Source organism: Raphanus sativus, chromosome 4 (assembly GCF_000801105.2).
Source record: "Raphanus sativus cultivar WK10039 chromosome 4, ASM80110v3, whole genome shotgun sequence".
NCBI lineage: Eukaryota > Viridiplantae > Streptophyta > Magnoliopsida > Brassicales > Brassicaceae > Raphanus > Raphanus sativus.
The window spans coordinates 22,099,222-22,118,349 of record NC_079514.1 but is presented as its reverse complement, the minus strand read 5'-3'; the positions used below and the strand labels follow the sequence as shown (position 1 = coordinate 22,118,349).

Genomic DNA, 19,128 nt, shown 5'->3' with positions numbered 1-19,128 from the left:
TTTGAATGGATTATGAAAAGTCTGAGGTTTTGATAAAGGACCCCGGGATAGGGAAGATGACGGAGATTAAAGTTGAAGTTGAATATCGCAAAGCTGGAAAAAGACAAAGTCAGACTCTTTTGTTTACTTTATCCCCTATATATTAAAGGAAAAGCATTTTTAAGGCTTTCTTTAAACGGTTTTCACCAGAATGCATGAGAAGGCTCCATTCCACGTGTCACTCTGTGAGCAATTTGAAGAAAAACGCAACATTTAATGCTTAACTTTCTTTCCTTTTTTGCTTAAATGACAAGGAACATAACAAATTTTTTTTCATAGCTTTTACGTCAAACGACAAGAAACAACCACAATAATAACATATAGTTTCAATCCCCATCTCAGCAAGGGGATATAGATCGTACCAAACTCACCACCACGAACCAGAAACACTTAGAAGCATTTTCGGTGAGATTTCTCTGTTTCTATTTCATGTCTCTTTGTCTCTCTGAAACACTACTTGAACGTTTTCTCTGCGTATGTAAACGTACGTATCTCGCTTTAATTTTAGTTGTCAAGGTAACTAAGCGAGGAGGAAGAGACGGTGTAAAGACAAGGAGGCGCGAGGATGTAAAGGAACAACCATTGTTCATAGCGAACATAACCCAAAGCGAGACGTGTTCTTCTGAGTTCCCTTATGCATTGCCATACCATCTTGCATTAGAGAATGGAGAGGAGAGGAAGCTTTATTCAACGTTAGAATACGCTATGCAAGCGTTGAAGGTTGGAGCAGAGTCTGACCTTCAAGTATGGTTGCTTCTGGCTCGGGTTTTATCGTGGATGCAGCGCTTAACGAGACAGGGAAGTGGGAACAAGGGAAGCTTTTACGTCTGAATGCAAAGGTTCGTGTAGCCAAAGGAGAAGTTAAGGATGCTATTGAGACTTACGCACAACTTCTTGCACTCCTTCGGGTTCAAATCATGAAGCTTTAGTTCTGTAAAGAAAAATCCAAAGGGATGTGATGTAGAGGGTTTAGGAGTCTTGAGCTTGGGACGTGGAATAATTTTTCTCATATCTATATAAACCTCTCGCAATGGGATGACGCAGAGACATGAGCAAGATCATGCCAATCGTGTTGATGAGTTATATATATAAACCTCGCGCAATTGCCTCTGTTTCTTCTCCGTATCGTCTCAGTTTCTTCTCAGTATCTTCTCTGTTTTTTCACGTAAATATATAGTTTTGTGGTCAGTTGATGAGTTGCGAGGTTGGTTGGTCGAGGTCTCTCTTATGTTTAGTTAATGATCAACTATATAAAATGAAGAGATAATAACTTCATACAATTTGTTTTTGTTATCAATTCATGCACGTTCCTTTGCCTTTTTAATTCATGCAAGAACGGTTTTGTTAATTGATGAGTTTGGTCTGTTAGAATAACTTAATCTTCAAACACATTTTTTATTTAATAACATGGACGTTATCGTGACGACCGTCTATGTTTGAATAACATAATCTTAAGATGGTATATCAGAACGATATAAAGGAACTCCATGGTATACAGATGAAGAAGAAGAAGATCGAGAACAATTGTTTACGTTATGAACTTTGTATATATCTAACCCTTTTATTAATCTTCGACCTTGGTATTTTTTGGCATTTTGTGTGGGATTTATTTGAGGACCTTTTTATTAATTAAAATTAAAAATTTTTTAAGTAAAGATAACAATATTTATTTTCTTGCTTAACAAGTTTCAAATATCTACGAAAAGAAGAAAATTTCATAAAAATAACTAATATAAGATATTTTTAACATAATGTAATTTAGCATTTACATTCTTATTTTCTTTCCTATTAGCCTTAATATCCCATCCTCCTATATATTAAAAGAGAAGTACATTTGACAAATGGCACTCATACAAGACTTCTCATGAAAAATCTAGCGATTCTATTGGTTGAATTTTTTAATTTTTCTTTTTGATTTATTTTTGTAATCGAGCTACTAATTGGAAAGTCACATTAATTGTTAATCGCACTAATCATTTGTTGCGCTAGAATCTTAATAAATGTCGACAATCCTCCTTAAATCTTAATCTCATTAATCATAACTTGTAGAACAATTTTAATAAATGTCGACTAATCATTAAATGTCTTAATGGCATAATACGTTTTATATCTAATTAGAAAACTTATTATTATCAACATACCTTATTTATACTTATTACTTGCGCAAGTCTCGCATCATATAATATGCATAATCGTTTTTAACATTACAAATTAAATATGTTTCCTTTAATCAAATGTAATTTAATTTACATACCTTAGTATAACCAATTACTTGCGCAAGTCTCGCAAGTATTATTCTTTGCGTCGTTAATACTCTTCGCCATCACAAGACTATATATAGAGTACAAAGTCGCGTTCAAGCAACACAACCATTCTTCTATTTTGAAAGGAAAATGGCAATGGTCGCAGCCTCAAAAAATATTGTTTCTTTGGTTCGAAAATTAAAACCCCGTAAAGATACGTCCCGTATTGAAGTTAGGATTATTCGGTTGTGGAAGAACTACAACAAAGAATCAGGAAACACCATTGAAATGGTTTTTGCTGATAAAGAAGTAAGTGAAGATCACACAGTTTTGTTAAGATTTTGTTTACTGTTTATTACTAATATTGTTTGTTACTCATAATCCTAACGTTTTTCATGTTGGTTTGGGTTATAACTAATATTATTACTGATATTGTTTAAATATTCCTCTCTTAACCAAATAGTCCTAACATTTATATGTACTGATTAGTAATATACCATATCTTTTAAATGGTACTCAGGGGACAATAATTCATGCTTCAGTTGGTGAACAACTCATAAAAAAATATGGTGACAAGCTACATGAGGGAGATGCAATTGTCGTCCAGTTGTTCAAGGTCTTCGATGCAATTGGTGAATATCGTACAACTCCACATCCGTACAAAATTGGTTTCTATCCAACCACTTATGTTGGAAAAGCTGATGAGTTTCCAAGTGAAGTTCCTGAAAAGAATTTTGCGGACTTTACCGATATTTTGGAAGGAAATATTGATAGCAACTTCTTAGTTGGTGAGTCAGTTTTTTACACAATTAAATGTCGGTTCTGTTATGTTAAATTTGTTCTTATTTTTTAAGATTGTGTATTGTAGATGTTATTGGCCAAATAGTCAACTTTGGGTCGTTGGAAAACAAAAGCATTAAAGGAAAAGATAACATGAGGCTTTTGATCGAGCTACGTGACCATAGGTAAGCTGAGGTTTTTATTTTTATTGTGGTTTTTTTGTTAAATATCCAAACTCTGCTTTTTATGATGAGTTTTTATTATACAGTAATGTGAAGATGATGTGTACTCTGTGGGGGTGGTTATGCTAAACAAGTTTACGACTACAGTATGAGTAACATGTCCATAATGATTATTTGTGTTATCAGGTTCTGTTCCGTTAAAGAGTGGAAAGGTATGTGATGAGACTTTGCTAAGGTTTCTAATTATTACTCGCATACAATATAATAATATGAATGTTCTACAGGGGTTTACTCCATATCTAGCGGGTTTAACTCCACCCACATTTTGCTAAACCCAACGTGTTCATTGGTTGATGAGTTTAAAGCTTGGTACGTAACACATAATACTTAGTTATTCTTTTTTAAATGTGATATTTACTTTTTACTAAAGTAAAATTATGTATTTTTCATTTATGCAGTCTTCCTGATGATTCACTTGCTATTACAAACAAAGATAGTAGCCAATGGTCTGTTGCTAGTGCTACATCTGTTCGTGCCCGGTTTTTTGTTCTTAATGAGAGGCTAACAATAAGAGATATCGTTGATAGTACTCTGGTTAGACATTCCCTATTATTGATATTTTATAAAGAAAATATTAATTTCTATATACTGATCCTAACATGTTGTCGTGTTGAATAGGTTGGGACTTTTGTCACTCTGGGACTATTGAAAACGTAGATACTGAACGTGGTTGGCAATATCTAAGTTGCAAATACCACAACAAAAAAGTATTGCCTACAACCAATGTTGATGATGATAACCGTCCCTTGTTCTTCTGCAATACATGTGATAAAGAACACATTGATGACATTTAAATGTATATAAATGTATTTTCTACTCTTCTGAACCATGGTATATTATGTTTAATTATTGGATAATTCATCCAGTTATTATCTGACATTAAACTGAATTGGTAACTCAGGTTTAAATTAATTGTCCACTTTAAAGACGATACCGGTGATGCAAACTTTCTTTTGTTTGATGGCAATGCTCAAGTGCTTGTGCGTCGTTCTGCCGCTGAACTCTATGATGAGGTACCGTATAATTTAAATAGTAATATATATTTTTTGAAGGTAAAATTTATTTATATCACTTTTCCCTTTGTACTTTTAGAATCTAGATGAAGACTTGTTACCAGCAGCAGTTAGCGACCTTTTTGGCAAGAGAATCCTTTTTGGCAAGAGAATCCTTTTTGAGGTTTCAGTTGACGCTGATAACATGAAAGGAAAGAGCTCTCAGTATGTTGTCTGAATGGCTACTGCTGACCGTGAAATGATTGAGGAATTTGCTGTTTTGCCAGTGAAACAGGTATTACACTGATTGGTGTGTATCGTACAACTAATTCTTACATTATCATAATACTGATCGGGTATACTTTTTTTTCCAGGTCCTAATGCTGCAGTCTTCAGATGATATTTCTTCTGGTTCATGCGGTTTATCAGTAACTCCTTTGTCTAAAAGAAAAGGCCAAGATGAACAAGAGAGTAGCCTTGAGGATCAACACTCCGTGAACAAGAAACTTTTTCTAAAGAAAGTCAAGGGAGAGTAAGATAGCTAATGTCTAAGATAGCTAATGTCTAAGATAGCTAATGTTTCGTTACTATCTACTGTCGTGGCTTTGTCTTGGTTCTATTTTCTTATAATCACTTTTACAATTTGCTTAAGTACGTTTGTTTAAAGGTTTTTATTTATTTAAACCTTCGTTGGAAACTCTTTTATGAATATTGCATTATATCATTGAGATTGTTACTATTTTTCTATCCACGGATGTTAAAATCTTACTATCCATGGTTTACTAATTGTGAGTAAGAGATTCTACTTCAAGAGTGAAGATTTATAATTTATAAGCAAATCTCCTATGAATCTATGAATTTTTTTATATTTTTTATAAGCAAATCAGCTATGAATTAATTATGCTATCCATGGTTGTTTAAATCTCAGTATCCATGGTTTACTAATTGTCAGAAAAAGATTGTTAGTCGAGAGTGAATATATATTTTTTACTACTCTGCTATGAATCTATGAAATTGTTTTTTATGTTGGTTCTGTTATGAATTAATTCCACGTATATCTTTCAAATGTTTTCATAAGAATCTAGGTTATCGGATTTTATATTGTAAAAGTGAATTAATTTTTCGTATGATTTTATTTTTATAGACATGCCTTGGTTCATAATTTAATCGATTGACATTCATAAATGTTTAGGAAAAACTTGAACCGATTTAGGGTGGTCTTACATTCTAATACACTTAGCCCATGAGCTATATCGAACTAACTACAAACTGAAGCCCATATACTTAAAATGCTATTAAGTATAATGTATTGCGGTTACTGGATTTTTAACGAGGTCCAGTTGTCATGTGAAAATTCACGACCCTTCGATCATGTCTTCTTCTATATAAACTGTACACTGACCGAGAAACTTTCCAAATCTATCATTTCTCTTCTTCGTTTGTTTTTGTCTCTCCAACTATTACGCTTGTAAGTTCTCTTTCTCTTTAGCTTTTCCTTTTCTGTCTATGAAAAATTGTTAATTGATTCATAAACTGTATATTTCGTTAGGTTTTGTAGCCATCATTTTTATTTTTCTGTATATTCCGTTACGTATATTTCGAATCATAAACTGTATATTTCGTTAGGTTTTGTAGCCATCATTATTATTTTTGTTCTGTAGGTTATGCATATTGATCTTGCTAGGGTTATTATAATTTTGATTTGGCAAATGCTTAAATATTTTTCAGGGGTTTTCATCGATTTTGTTTGTCATAGTATTTTTAGAATTTACTCATCTTTTGTAAGCAAATAGTTATTATTGGTTGTTTCATTTAGATCATTTTATTTTTCTAACCATTACTGTTTACGATAACATGCAGAACAAGATCTATAACATGGCATTCAACAAGGATCTTAAAATGAAGGCTCCCATGGTTGAAGACTATGGTTCAACCGTAGAAGAGGCATTCAACAACGGCCGGGTGGAGACAACTGAGCATTACCGAGCCAAGCTCTTCATGTACAAGCAACTACAAGATGGCCTCATGAAGAAACATGATGCAGAGCTTGAAGTCTCGCGCACAAAAGGTAAATTGGAACTCATTCAAGAACTCTTCAATGAGGCTGCATTCACTGATCTGAAAAAGAAGTTGGAGTCCAAACTTGTGCTTGCTATGGCGAAGGTGTCTGATGTCAAGGTTCCTTACATCGATTGATACAAGTTGGGTGAGCCACAGATGTTTGACTAATCTCGGCGGTTCCTCAATCTCTCCAAGTTTAAAACTTTTAATGTTTTTTTAATATTATGTTTATGTGTTTCAGAACTTATTTTCTGGTTTTTCAAACCAATTTTCCTTTCTTTGTGGTCGGAAAATTAAACTCAACAACTTATTTGTGCTTATAATCTATTCGGTTATCTATTTTTTGTGTTTGTTATTGCATAGAATATAATTCATTAGCATGTCTTAGTTAGACTTTTGTTTAGGTTGTTTCTATAGTTAGAAAACTATATATGAAATTAATCATGACTTTTGCATAGAAAGGATAAATATTAGCGTATATTGTTAGATATAGTAGTTGGACAGATTTGTGCAGTCTTTCACATTTCTCAAGGTGATAATGCCAATTAAACAAAATTATTTGATATATTATGAAGTTGATAATTGATTTGATTATATATTATTTACATAATATAACAAAGTTATTTTTTAATTATAAGTTTCCGTTTTTAACATCTTGAGATATTAGTTTCAATTGAATGTAAGATTTAATTACCTTTTTGTGTCTTCAATTAATAATTTAATTTTCATAATCATAAGTTAATAAATTTTGAGATCTTACAATATAATCCGAACTATAAATACAAATATTTTAAATGAAATTATTTGTGTCTCAACTTAATAGAGTCTAGGTGATTGTATTGTCAAATATGCAATCGAGGTATGGTAATGATGATCTGTTTGATATCTTTTGAACTTTATTTGCAGACATGTTGAAAGATTTTGACATGTCAGTATGGACAATTTTCAAGAGTTATTAATTTTTTCGATATTAAATCGCATGCAAAAATATGGAAACGTATCTACCTAAATTTGACAGGCAATAATTTAACATTCCTTTTACAAGCTAACTATATGCGTGACCATGTCTTATTTATTTCATTACAAATAATTGTTTCTGTTAATAGTGTCGAATATCTATATATAAGGAAATATATATCATCTCGTATAATTACATCGTAAGAGATAGGAAATTATAGTTTTCAAAGACAAATCAAATATAATCCATTGAAATTCAACAAAGATTTCGCTTCGATTTGCGGTTCTTAATAAATCTTTTTTTACCATCCAAAATATCTAATTGATCAAATACCTTTTGCGGTTCTTAATAAATCAAACTTTCATTTTTCCAAAAAAAATGCATTAAATAAATATTGTATTCAAATCTAATTAGATGAGTCTTTAAAGGGCAAATGGAAAGGCATTATATGGGAATCGGTGGTCTTTCTATATACATTTTTTTTAACTTTATTATTATCTTACCAAACCTAATATCAGTCTTCTTCTCCGACGTTTTCTCTACAATTCTCTCTTAACCTGGACATATCCTTTGGTAAGATTTTGTTTTATATTTTATGTTATCAACACATGTAGATCATCAGTCAATTATTCTATTATCGAATCACGGTTTCTTAGATTCACAACTTCTGTGTATATGTTTATTCGACAATACATTACAATCATCTTTGTAGGGTTATATATAATAAGGATTGGTATTTAGTTAACGATTTTATTCTATTCTATAATTTTGAGGATCTGACTAAATAGATTTATTTTAGTGTTACTATAGCTTTGTCTCTTTTTACATCTGAATACGTCTGAAATATATGTTAATGCAAATTCTTTTGTACATATGCAAGACAAGATCTCGCGATGGCATTCAACAGGGATCTTAATCTCAATACACCGATGGTTGAAGAACACAGTCGCAAAGACCTTGAAGAGGCTTTCAACAATGGAATGATTGTCACTAGGGAGCGCTACAGAGGCCTGCTCTTTGTGTATCAGAACCGATTGGAAGCCATCACAGCAAGGCATGATGAATAGCGTGAAGTGTATCACATTCTAGGTAAATTAGAGTTACTCAAGGAACTCTTCAATCTGGCCGCTATGACGAAGGAGAAGAAGTTACTTGAGACCGATCTTGTTCTCGCAAAGGAGAAGATGGATAGGATTAAGATTCCTGACGTTAATTGGTTTAGATTGGGTGAGCCACAAATGTCTGATTAACCTCTTTGCTTGAATAATCTCTCCATGTTTCGAATGTTTAAGCTTGTGTGTTCATTCGGCTACTGATTTCGGTTTTTATCATCTGGTTCTGTGAACCAGTTTTAAAATCATCTTATTTTGTGGAACTTATTGTTCCTTCTGCTAAATTTATATAATGTTACGAATCAAGTATTTCGACCCATTAATCCACAGCCATCGGAGCCTAAACCTGGATTAACACAGCAAGCTAGATCTGCGAGAAAGGAAATACTGAATAACAAAAGAACAATAGGCCTTACTACCTCAAATAGAGGTTACTCTCTTTGCGCTTTGATTTTCCCTACGTTGATTTTTGTTAATATGGCAAAGAAAAAAACATTTCTGACCAATTCATTTTCATTAAATTCCACAGTGACAAGGATTTTCAAGCCAACAAAGCCAAATTTCGGTAATAGTTTCTTTTCCATTGATACTTACAATTTTTATATAGAAACAATTATGCAAACATTTCTCGAAATTAACTTACTTATTTCTAAAGGTTATTGTACTTACGTCCGCAGGTTCCTATACTTCAACCCAAACTTCACTAAATCTTTCAAATGGCAGTGGCTCTGGAACCAACATGGACTCATCGAGTATAGGAACCGGTAACTAATCACCGCAGATAACATAAGTTATTTTTGATGTAGTATTATTTTATAGAAATAGTAAAGACAATAGTAATAATGGACTCTGATTGATAAAAAGTTTCTTATAATAAAACAATGTCATCTTTTAGCTACAATTGGTAATCAGAAATCTATTATCGGGAGTACCAACATTTCGTTGAGGAAGCGTAAGATAATTGGATCACCTCCATCGGTGAATTCAAAGACAAAACAAAAGAAAGGTAACAACGGGTTTTAAATAATAACGAAGGTATATATATTGTATTGTACTATATCTAAAGTGCGACTAAACTTAAACATCTCCCAAAACAGCAAGGCCAGGTTCCAACATCACAGGACCATCAACTTCTGGTCTTCCACCATTGTTTGAAACAGATGCAAATCCTGAAGGTATTTTTTACCCTGTTTTAATCCTAATAATATGATGACCGGCCCGCATGATAAATGTTATAGATGTTTACCAATTTCAGGAATTTCTAACATACTTACATTCATTTATATGTTTAAATCAATCTTTTCTAGCTACTCAGTGTCCAAACCAAACCAAAACAAATGAATTCATTCCTCCACCAAGGTTAATCGTACAGGACCATCCTGAAGGTAGAAAGTCTTTTCCATCTATATTTAGACATTTATTTATATTCATTGATGATATGCAATTTTATATGTTGTGATATACTTTTTCACGCAGCTTACAATAATCGATATGAAATGGAGAATGAATCTGAAAATGAAGATGAAGATGACGAGAATCAGACTTACAGTGGCTATCCTGGTGGAGAGTCTTTGATAAACCCATCACCACAACATATCCCACAACAAGAGAATCATACCGTTACTTCATCTATTACTATCGGGTTACAAAAAAACGGTGATGACTTCAAAATATGACAATGTCTCTTACAAATAAATAACAACTTCTTAGTTTGTTTTTTTTCCTAATGGAGTAATTTTTAGACAGGTTATTACGACGAAGGAGATCCAGTTTGGAATTGTAGATTTTGTCAAGCATACATGTGGTATGGTGAAAGAATTGCAAAACGCCGTCGTAGCAAGAAACATGTCTTCTCAATGTGTTGTAAACATGGTAAAGTTGTGCTTCCTCGGCTCGCGAATCCTCCAATGGAGTTAATGTATTTGTTATGCAAAGGAGACGAATTAAGTAAACATTATCGAGAGTTCATACGAGCTTACAATATGATGTTCTCTTTCACATCACTTGGGGGGAAGATAGATCATTCTATTAACAATGGTCGTGGACCATTTGTTTTCCGAATGTCCGGTGAGAACTATCATCATATTGATGATATAGTTCCCGAGCCTTGACAAGCTCCAAAATTCTCACAGCTGTATATCATTGACACTTTAAATGAGATAAAAAATAGACTTGACGCTTATGCCGGGTAATTTTGTAGACTTTTTGAACTTACTATGATTATATTTTATGATTTTGCATTATTGTCTACAATTTGTTAACTTAGTTTTGATATATAATATACTTTCCAGGTCTGAAGGAGCTAGCGCTAAAAAACTAAGAAAATCACTTGTTCTTCTTCTGCAGAATATTTTAGATCAGTATAATCCTCATGTTAAGGCTTTTAGGTCTGCAAGAGACAGGTTTGACGTGGAAGGATCAACAGGTTATAGGATAAGGTTGATTGAAAGTCGGCAATCTGATGGACGGACCCATAATCTGCCGACTGCAAATGAAGTTGCTGCTTTGATACCTGGAGATTTTGTTTTAAATATGGAGCTCGAGATATTGTTCTAGAGAGTACAAGTGGAAAGTTGCAAAGGATAAGTGAATTACATCCGTCGTATTTGCCTCTGCAGTATCCACTATTGTTTCCATATGGAGAGGATGATTTTCGATTAAATATTCCAATTGGTTTTGAAAACACGGCTGGGAGAAAAAGCAAAAATGTAACTATGCGTGTATACTTTGCATTTTGCATTTTAGAGAAGAGAGGGGAAGCACCCACGATTACGAGATCAGGCAGATTGTTTCATCAGTTTCTTGTGGACGCCTACACAATGATAGAATCGAGTAGACTGCGTTACTTGTGGCTCAATCAGAAAAAACTCCGGTCAGTTAGTTATGATGCAATCCAGAAAGCAGCTGCAAAAGGCGGAGCTAAGATGGCTGAGCAATGGAGCCGAATTTTCATCCCAGAAACTTTCACCGGAGTAAAACGATATATGAAGCAACATTACTACGATGCCATGGCTCTGTGCAAGTACTATGGATTTCCAGATCTTTTCATCACTTTTACGTGCAATCCAAAATGGCCTGAAGTTACAAGGTATCTGAAAAATATAACCTGACCACCGAAGACAGACCTGAAATATTGTGCAGAGTTTTCAAGATGAAACTCGATAATCTTATCGAGTTTTTGACAAAAAAGGACGGCTCCTTATTTGGCCCAGTTTCTGCAGGTAAATCTCCTAACAAATATTCTCCAGTGATGCCGGTGTTTGATGGTTTTGTTTTTGAAAGAACTACTTTAGATAGTATTTCCATAAGTTAAAATGTTTTAAATGTTTTCTTTTTTGTTTTGTCAGTAATGTACACGATTGAGTTTCAGAAAAAAGGAATGCCACACGCTCATATTCTCGTCTTCATGGAAAATGGAGCTAAGTTTCCAACAGCCGATCATATAGACACGGTTATATCGGCTGAAATACCGGACAAGACGGTAGATCCAGACCTGTATGCAATCGTTGGGGTATTGTATGATGCATGGTCCTTGCGGTCCAGCAAAGAAGGATAATGTATATATGGTTAACGGTAAATTTTCTAAGATGTTTCCGAAACCACTGAACATCAGGACATCGATTGACGCAAATGGATTTCCAGCTTACATGCGTCGTATTGATGGTAGGTTCATTGAGAAAAATGGAATCAGATTAGACAATGGATATGTTGTACCTTACAATAGAAACCTTATGCTTCGATATCACGCGCATATGAATGTTGAGTGGTGCATCCAAACGCGAGCTGTTAAGTATCTTTTCAAATATATCCATAAGGGACCTGATTATGCTTCAGCTGCAATGGATAAAGAAGATGAAGATGGCGTCATTGACGAAATCAAAACATATTACGACTGCATGTATTATTATATTTATTATTATTAGTTAGTATCTATGTGTGCATGAACCTAAAATACATGAATAATCTATTAATATTAGTTAAAATTACTAATGTATACGCTTAGACATATTACTGCATGAACCTAAACTGTCTTTTACATTTTAAGGTCTACGATTGTTGTTTCTAATTTATGTTTACCGTATTTCTTAATTAGATATATTACTGCATGCGAGTCGTCGTGGCGGATTCTTGCTTTTCCTACACATTTTCGTACTACTTCTGTAGAGAAACTTGGATTTCATCTCCCGGATCAGGAACTGGTGTTTTTTTATGAAGATGAATCTATTGAGAATATTCTGAAGAAAAAATCTGTCAACCAATCCATGTTTCTGGCGTGGTTCATAGCAAATCATAAATACCCAGAGGCAAGAGATTTGACATATGCTGAATTTCCAACAAAATTTGTTTGGAAAGCAAGTATGAGAGAATGGGTACCACGTAAACGAGGCTTTGCGATAGCGAGGTTATAAGAACAGTTGATGGTGTTGTATATTCTACATACGAAGATGCTTGCTATGCTTTGGGATTGATGGATGATGACAAGGAATACATAGAAGCTATCAAAGATTGCAGTGATAATAGTTCTGGCACGTATGCGAGGAAGCTTTTTTCGAGAATGTTGGTATCCAAAACATTATCTCAGCCTCATGTTGTGTGGAAAGCTACTTGGGAGTATCTTACCGACGATATTCTCTACAAGAAACGGCGACAAACTGGAGATTCTGGTGAGCGTTTTTCTTATTAAACTATTTTGTTTTAAATCAGGTCTCTGTTATTTAATAAATTTTTCAAACTTGCAGATTTGAACTTGACCATAGATCAGATCAAAAACATTGCTCTTACCGAGATCGAAAATCATTTGCTTAGCAATGCTCGTAGCCTCCAGAAATAGCCCCTAATGCCAAAACCAGAAGATTTTGGTAGTTACAACGGCAATCGCCTTATAGATGATGAGCTTAAGTATGTTGTGGAAGATCAGCTAAAGGAAAATAAAAGACTTATGGCGATGATAACAGATGAGCAAAGAGGGGTTTACAACGAGATTTTGGATGCAGTTTTAAATGATAGAGGTGGAGTGTTCTTTCTTTATGGTTATGGAGGCACAGGTAAAACCTTCGTATACAGAGCATTCTCATCAGCAATCCGATCTAGACGTATGATTGTTCTAAATAATGCATCCAGTGGAATTGCTGCATTATTGTTGGAAGGAGGTAGAACCGCACATTCCAGGTTTGGTATTCCGATAGATGCAGACGAGTTCACTACTTGCAAGAAAATGGAGCTAGGATCAGATCGTGCAGAATTAGTTAAAGCAGCAAATCTAATTGTATGGGATGAGGCGCCTATGATGAGCAGACACTGTTTCGAGACGTTGGATCGTTCTATGCGTGATTTTATAAGATCTTCTGAAGACAAACCTTTTGGGGGTAAAGTTGTTATTTTCGGTGGATATTTCAGATAGATTTTACCGGTTATACCTGGAGGTGGTAGAGCAGAGACTGTTTTGGCGGCTCTGAATTCGTCATATCTTTGGGAGCACTGCACAGTTTTGAAGCTAACAAAAAACATGAGATTGCTCGCTGGTCTTACTGATGATGCAGCAAAAGAGCTTCAATCCTTCTCAAAATGGATTTTGGATGTTGGAGATGGAAAAATAAATTTGCCTAACGACGGTCAAGTTGAGATTGACATCCCTTCTGATTTGTTGATCAAAAATATAGGAGAAGATCCTATTCAGACTATTGCAAAGGAGGTTTATGGACAAGCTTTTCAAACCTCAGAAGATAAGGATTTGTATAGATATCGAGCCATTCTCACACCCACAAATGATGAGGTTGATAAAATAAATGATTACATGCTTTCGTAGTTGCCAGGTAACATTTGATTCTGTTTACTCTTATGTTCCAGTAACTTTTTACATGTCGCTAGAGTAAAGGATTTACACATGCTTTCAGGTGAAGACAAGGTTTACCTTATCTCTGACAATATAATCCCATCCGATGTTGATGTAGAAGAAAATGTGGTATATCCAACAGAGTTTTTGAACAGTGTTAAAGTGGCAGGAATGCCTAGACATAATTTGAAGCTGAAGGTTGGTGCTCCTATTATGTGTCTCCGTAACTTGGATTTGGCAGATGGCTTATGCAATGGTACTAGGCTAATTGTTACTCAGTTACTCCCCCATGTAATAGAAGGTAGAATTACAACCGGAAACAGTATTGCCGGAGACAAAGTCTGGATTCCTAGAATGTATGTCAGTCCACCTGACACAAAGTTTCCCTTCAGAATGCGTCGAAGACAGTTTCCCGTTACATTGGCTTTCGCGATGACCATCAACAAAAGTCAAGGTCAAACACTAGAAAGTGTTGGTTTGTTTTTGCCTAGGCCAGTGTTCTCTCATGGTCAGCTCTACGTTGCACTTTCAAGAGTTAAGTCGAGATCTGGATTAAAAATCCTAATAACTGGTAAAGAAAGGAAGCCGGAGACAAAAACATTGAATCTTGTCTACAAACAAGTTTTTCAAAATATTTCGTAGGCAGGGTACGTAATTGTTATCTATTTTTTTCCAATATATTTTTTAAAATATATAAATTGTTAAAATTATTTATTTCTTGTATTTGTCAGATGGGTGGTGATGATTATGAAGATCGATACTATTTCATTTTCGGAAAAAAGTTTTCTGACTATTTCGATCATGGTATGTCAATTTAATATTGTTTTCTGTTTAATAAAATTTACAAATTTGTAAATATTTCAAATTATGTTAACCCGTCCAATATTTTACAAAATGAAATTGATTTTTTTTCAGGTCTCTCATTTAAGTTGTTTTCTTTATCGAGAATTGTACTTCATACTTTATACAATTTAAGGATAATTTCTTCTGTTTTATTATCTTTTCTTTTAATGTCTCTACATACATTTTACGAGCCAAATTTATTCATTAAATAATTTTCACCTAAAATAAATAATTACAACATATATTCCATCAAATTCTAATTATTGATAATGTAAAATATTTTACGTCTCTAACTATACACTATTAATTATAGATTTAGAAAAATAATTTGATTCTTAAACACATAATTTTTTTCGGACGTTGCAATTATACATACACACAATAACAACCTCTTGATACCGAAGTTACTTTCTTCCATCTCCTCGTTTTAAAATATTGACTACCATCATATGCACTGTGCCTGATGCTTTATCCCAAAGACGGTGGTCTTATGATATAAAATCCGTTACGTCCAAACCTGACCACTATTTTGACCGTAATTTGAAACTGTACATTGCCCGCACAGGGTGCGGACAATGTCACCTAGTATATATTAAAGAAGAAGCATTTTGCAATTTTTGTAATAAATGTGTTCACACACACATTGACACAAAATACTTACGTGTCACTCTCACATTTATTTAGTAATTAATGTGTTCACACACTATTTTCTTAATTATATCGTAGACAATTTAATGTGTTTACACACTAATTCTTTTTGATCATCTTTTTTTTGTTTTTCGTATTATTAATTTTTGTATTATTAAATTCAAGTTCACTCGAGACAATTATTGAATAATATAATTATTGAAAGGAATAAACTACAATAAGATTCACATCGAGTGCGAATGTTTTTAGAAATTAAAATTTCCGTATTTTGCCGAACTTGGCCATGATTGAAGTTTATGCATACAAAAGCAACAAATAATTATGATTGGTTATGATTGAAAAAAAATAGGTGAAAAACAGCACACAAAGTTAGATATTTAGTTTAGCAAAATATTATTTTTCTTTACAGAATTTTCATATCAAACCAAGAATTAGGAACATAATCAGATCATAGAAAAAAACCAGAAAATAAAAAAATTCACGAAATCAATTGAAAAACATAATTCATGTACCGAGTAAAGAGATCACATTCTTTACGAGGCAACTCTAACTCATTTCACTTGATTATATCATGTTTTATTATGTTTTTCCAAAAAAAATTTAAGTACACGTTATTGGTTATAGACTACATCAATTTTGTAACAAGCATTGATACGATGCCCAACTATTTTTATTGGTATTCTTAAAATGTAGTCCAATGATTATGTATGTAGAATAATCCCAACATATTAGCTTTACATTTATTTACTTTTCTTTATATTAGTAGAAGAAAGTAAGCATGGATAAAATATTTGGATTCAAAGAACCGAACTGAACTTGATTTGAAAGTAATACTAAACTAGGTTGCATGGAAGCTTCATCGGACGTACGCTTCCCGCTTCGGAACCGGAATCGGAATCGTAACTTTGTGGAAACTTGTGGAATCTCGCTTCCAAGACGCTTCCAAAATATTCTCTTTAAATACCTTTTGGAAGCTTACGATTCCGTTTTGGAATCACGTTTCCAAATTTTAAGACACAATGGTATAAGTCAATAAAAATATAAAATCATAGTTTTTTAATTTATATAAAATCTAAAATTTAATAGTAATGAAATAGAGAGAATATAAATATACAAACTCTTTGCACAAAAAAAAAGAAATATACAAACTCTAAAATTAATACTATAAAGTATATTTTTGTATTAAGGTTTTTATTAAAGATATAGAATATATTCAAATATATATTTTTATGAAGTAATAAAATAATTAATATAATAATTTATCTAAACTTATTTTATGTCTGTTTTCACAGCTTTAATACGAAATCATTTGAAAATTATTATAAATGAATAAGTGGTTTATTTTAAATTTAAATCATATAATCTTTAGGTTTAGGTTTTATAAAATTTTCTTATATATATATATACACATGCTTCCAACACGTATCCGCTTCCTAATTTTTTGAAAAATCTCGATTTTGCGTTTCCATACACTTCCGCTTCCACGTTTCCGCTCCCGTTTCCATGTAACATAGATACTAAACAAAAATTAAAAGTTAAAAGAGAGAAACTACTCAAATAGATCTAAAAGTTTAATATTCAGATAACCATACCCGAATCCAATCCAAACTAGAATATTTTGGATACTGAAAATATCAAAAACACAATTATATATTTTAATATATTAGTTTAAAATTTATATCTATTAGATATTCATTAATATGAAAATATCTAAAATAATCAAATATGTTCTAAATACTGAAATATATTTTATCCATTTAAATATTTAAACTGGACTATTTTAATGTAAATTTAAGTATTTATTTTTATATTATTTTTTTTTTATTTTGAGGATTAAGTATATTTGGATTTTTGTTAAAAATTACATAATTAAAATAAGTATCCAAATTCAAACATGAACTGAACATGCAATGCTTCGAACCAAATTCATACCATATTCAAACAAAAAAACTGTATCTGAATCATATTAAAATTTTTAACTCTAAAATTAAAAATCTGAAATCTGATTAACTCAACTAAATCCGAACAGATATCTAAATATCCATCCCTTTAAAAAAGTATACGACATATCTCTTATTACAATTTAAAATAAATAATTTAATCAGTTAAAAGTAAGTGGTTAACTTCGAATGATGTTTTCGTTTGTGATTATTTAAATTTAATGTGTTTTATTTACCGTTTTAGATGATCTTAACTCTTAAGATCACATGAAGGACCTGATGCAAGATCAGATCGAGAAGACATGGGAAACATATTATGCAGTACTCACATCAACATTAATCAGAATTTATATTATTGAAATCAATAAAAACTAATTTCTATGAGTATAAATATACAACCTTTTTATATTATGTCTAAGTTCAAACAACACAAATATTAGATTATCTTATATAAAATACATAATCTTAAAATGTCACCAACATTGTTTGTACAAACAATACAAATAATATTGGATGTCCTTTTTCTTAAAATATTATTTATATTTTATTTGCTTTTGCAAGCATTTAGAAATTAAAAAATGAAATCATTGCTTCGACATAAGAATTGTTGAAAGTTCATATAACATACAACCAAACAAATATAATAGTTTTAGGTTTATCACCGAAAAAATGAAAAACCTCGATCACTTCAACCGAACAATACAAAATAAATATGGATTTAGAATGATATTTATATTTTAGGAGGTTAAAAAATGTAATACCGAACAAATATCCAGATTAAACAAACATAATGTCTTTTTATCTTAAAAAGTACGACTGGACAAAATATCCGGAACTGAAGAACCGACCCGAAACTGACCCAAAAATCAGGGTCCCGAACTCGATCAGACACGTGGTGAATAACCGAATGGATCCTAAACTTATGTATCCGAAGAACCGGTACTCAAACCGATCCGAACTGAGAATCAAATAAGTATCCGAAGATTTCTGAAATGTAAATATATATTTTAAAATATTATTTATAATTATATGTATAATTATTTTAAAAATTAGAATTACAATTAAAAATTAAAAATATTAATTATGTTTGTTTATTTGCAGATAAAATATGATAGTTTGGATAGAAATACTCAAAAACAGTGTCTAATGAGTAATTTTAGTTATTTTTTGTTACATTTGGGTAGTTTGGATAAAAAATATCCGAACCGAATCAGATTATATGGTTACTTTGAGTACTATTATCTAAATCTGTTTCAGATACGTCTGCTATTGGGCAATTGTCCATAATAGCACCTTTTAAGTTTTATATCCCAAAAATAGCACTAGAAGGAGAAAGTCACAAAAATAGCATTTATTAATGGGCAAAATGACTTTAGTACCCTTGTTATATAATTAATTAAAAAAACATAAAAAATCTCTCTCTCTCTCTCTCACGCG

At 32.4% G+C, this 19,128-nt stretch overlaps 2 protein-coding genes across 2 annotated transcripts; both read left to right on the top strand.

Moving 5' to 3' along the window:
- Window positions 1–785: 785 nt before the first annotated feature.
- On the top strand, window positions 786–4,534 carry LOC108829014 (uncharacterized). Its single transcript, XM_057008074.1, has 9 exons — window positions 786–947; window positions 2,803–3,070; window positions 3,151–3,247; window positions 3,431–3,456; window positions 3,529–3,613; window positions 3,703–3,830; window positions 3,923–4,052; window positions 4,206–4,317; window positions 4,397–4,534. The coding sequence occupies exons 1-9, from the start codon at window positions 786–788 to the stop codon at window positions 4,532–4,534; spliced, it is 1,146 nt and encodes a 381-aa protein (XP_056864054.1).
- Window positions 4,535–13,264: 8,730 nt separating this feature from the next.
- Window positions 13,265–15,002, top strand: LOC108829015 (uncharacterized). The gene is made up of 4 exons (XM_057008073.1): window positions 13,265–13,793; window positions 13,914–14,160; window positions 14,275–14,831; window positions 14,992–15,002. Exons 1-4 carry the CDS (start codon window positions 13,265–13,267, stop codon window positions 15,000–15,002), a joined length of 1,344 nt encoding a protein of 447 aa, XP_056864053.1.
- The last annotated feature ends 4,126 nt before the right edge of the window (window positions 15,003–19,128 follow it).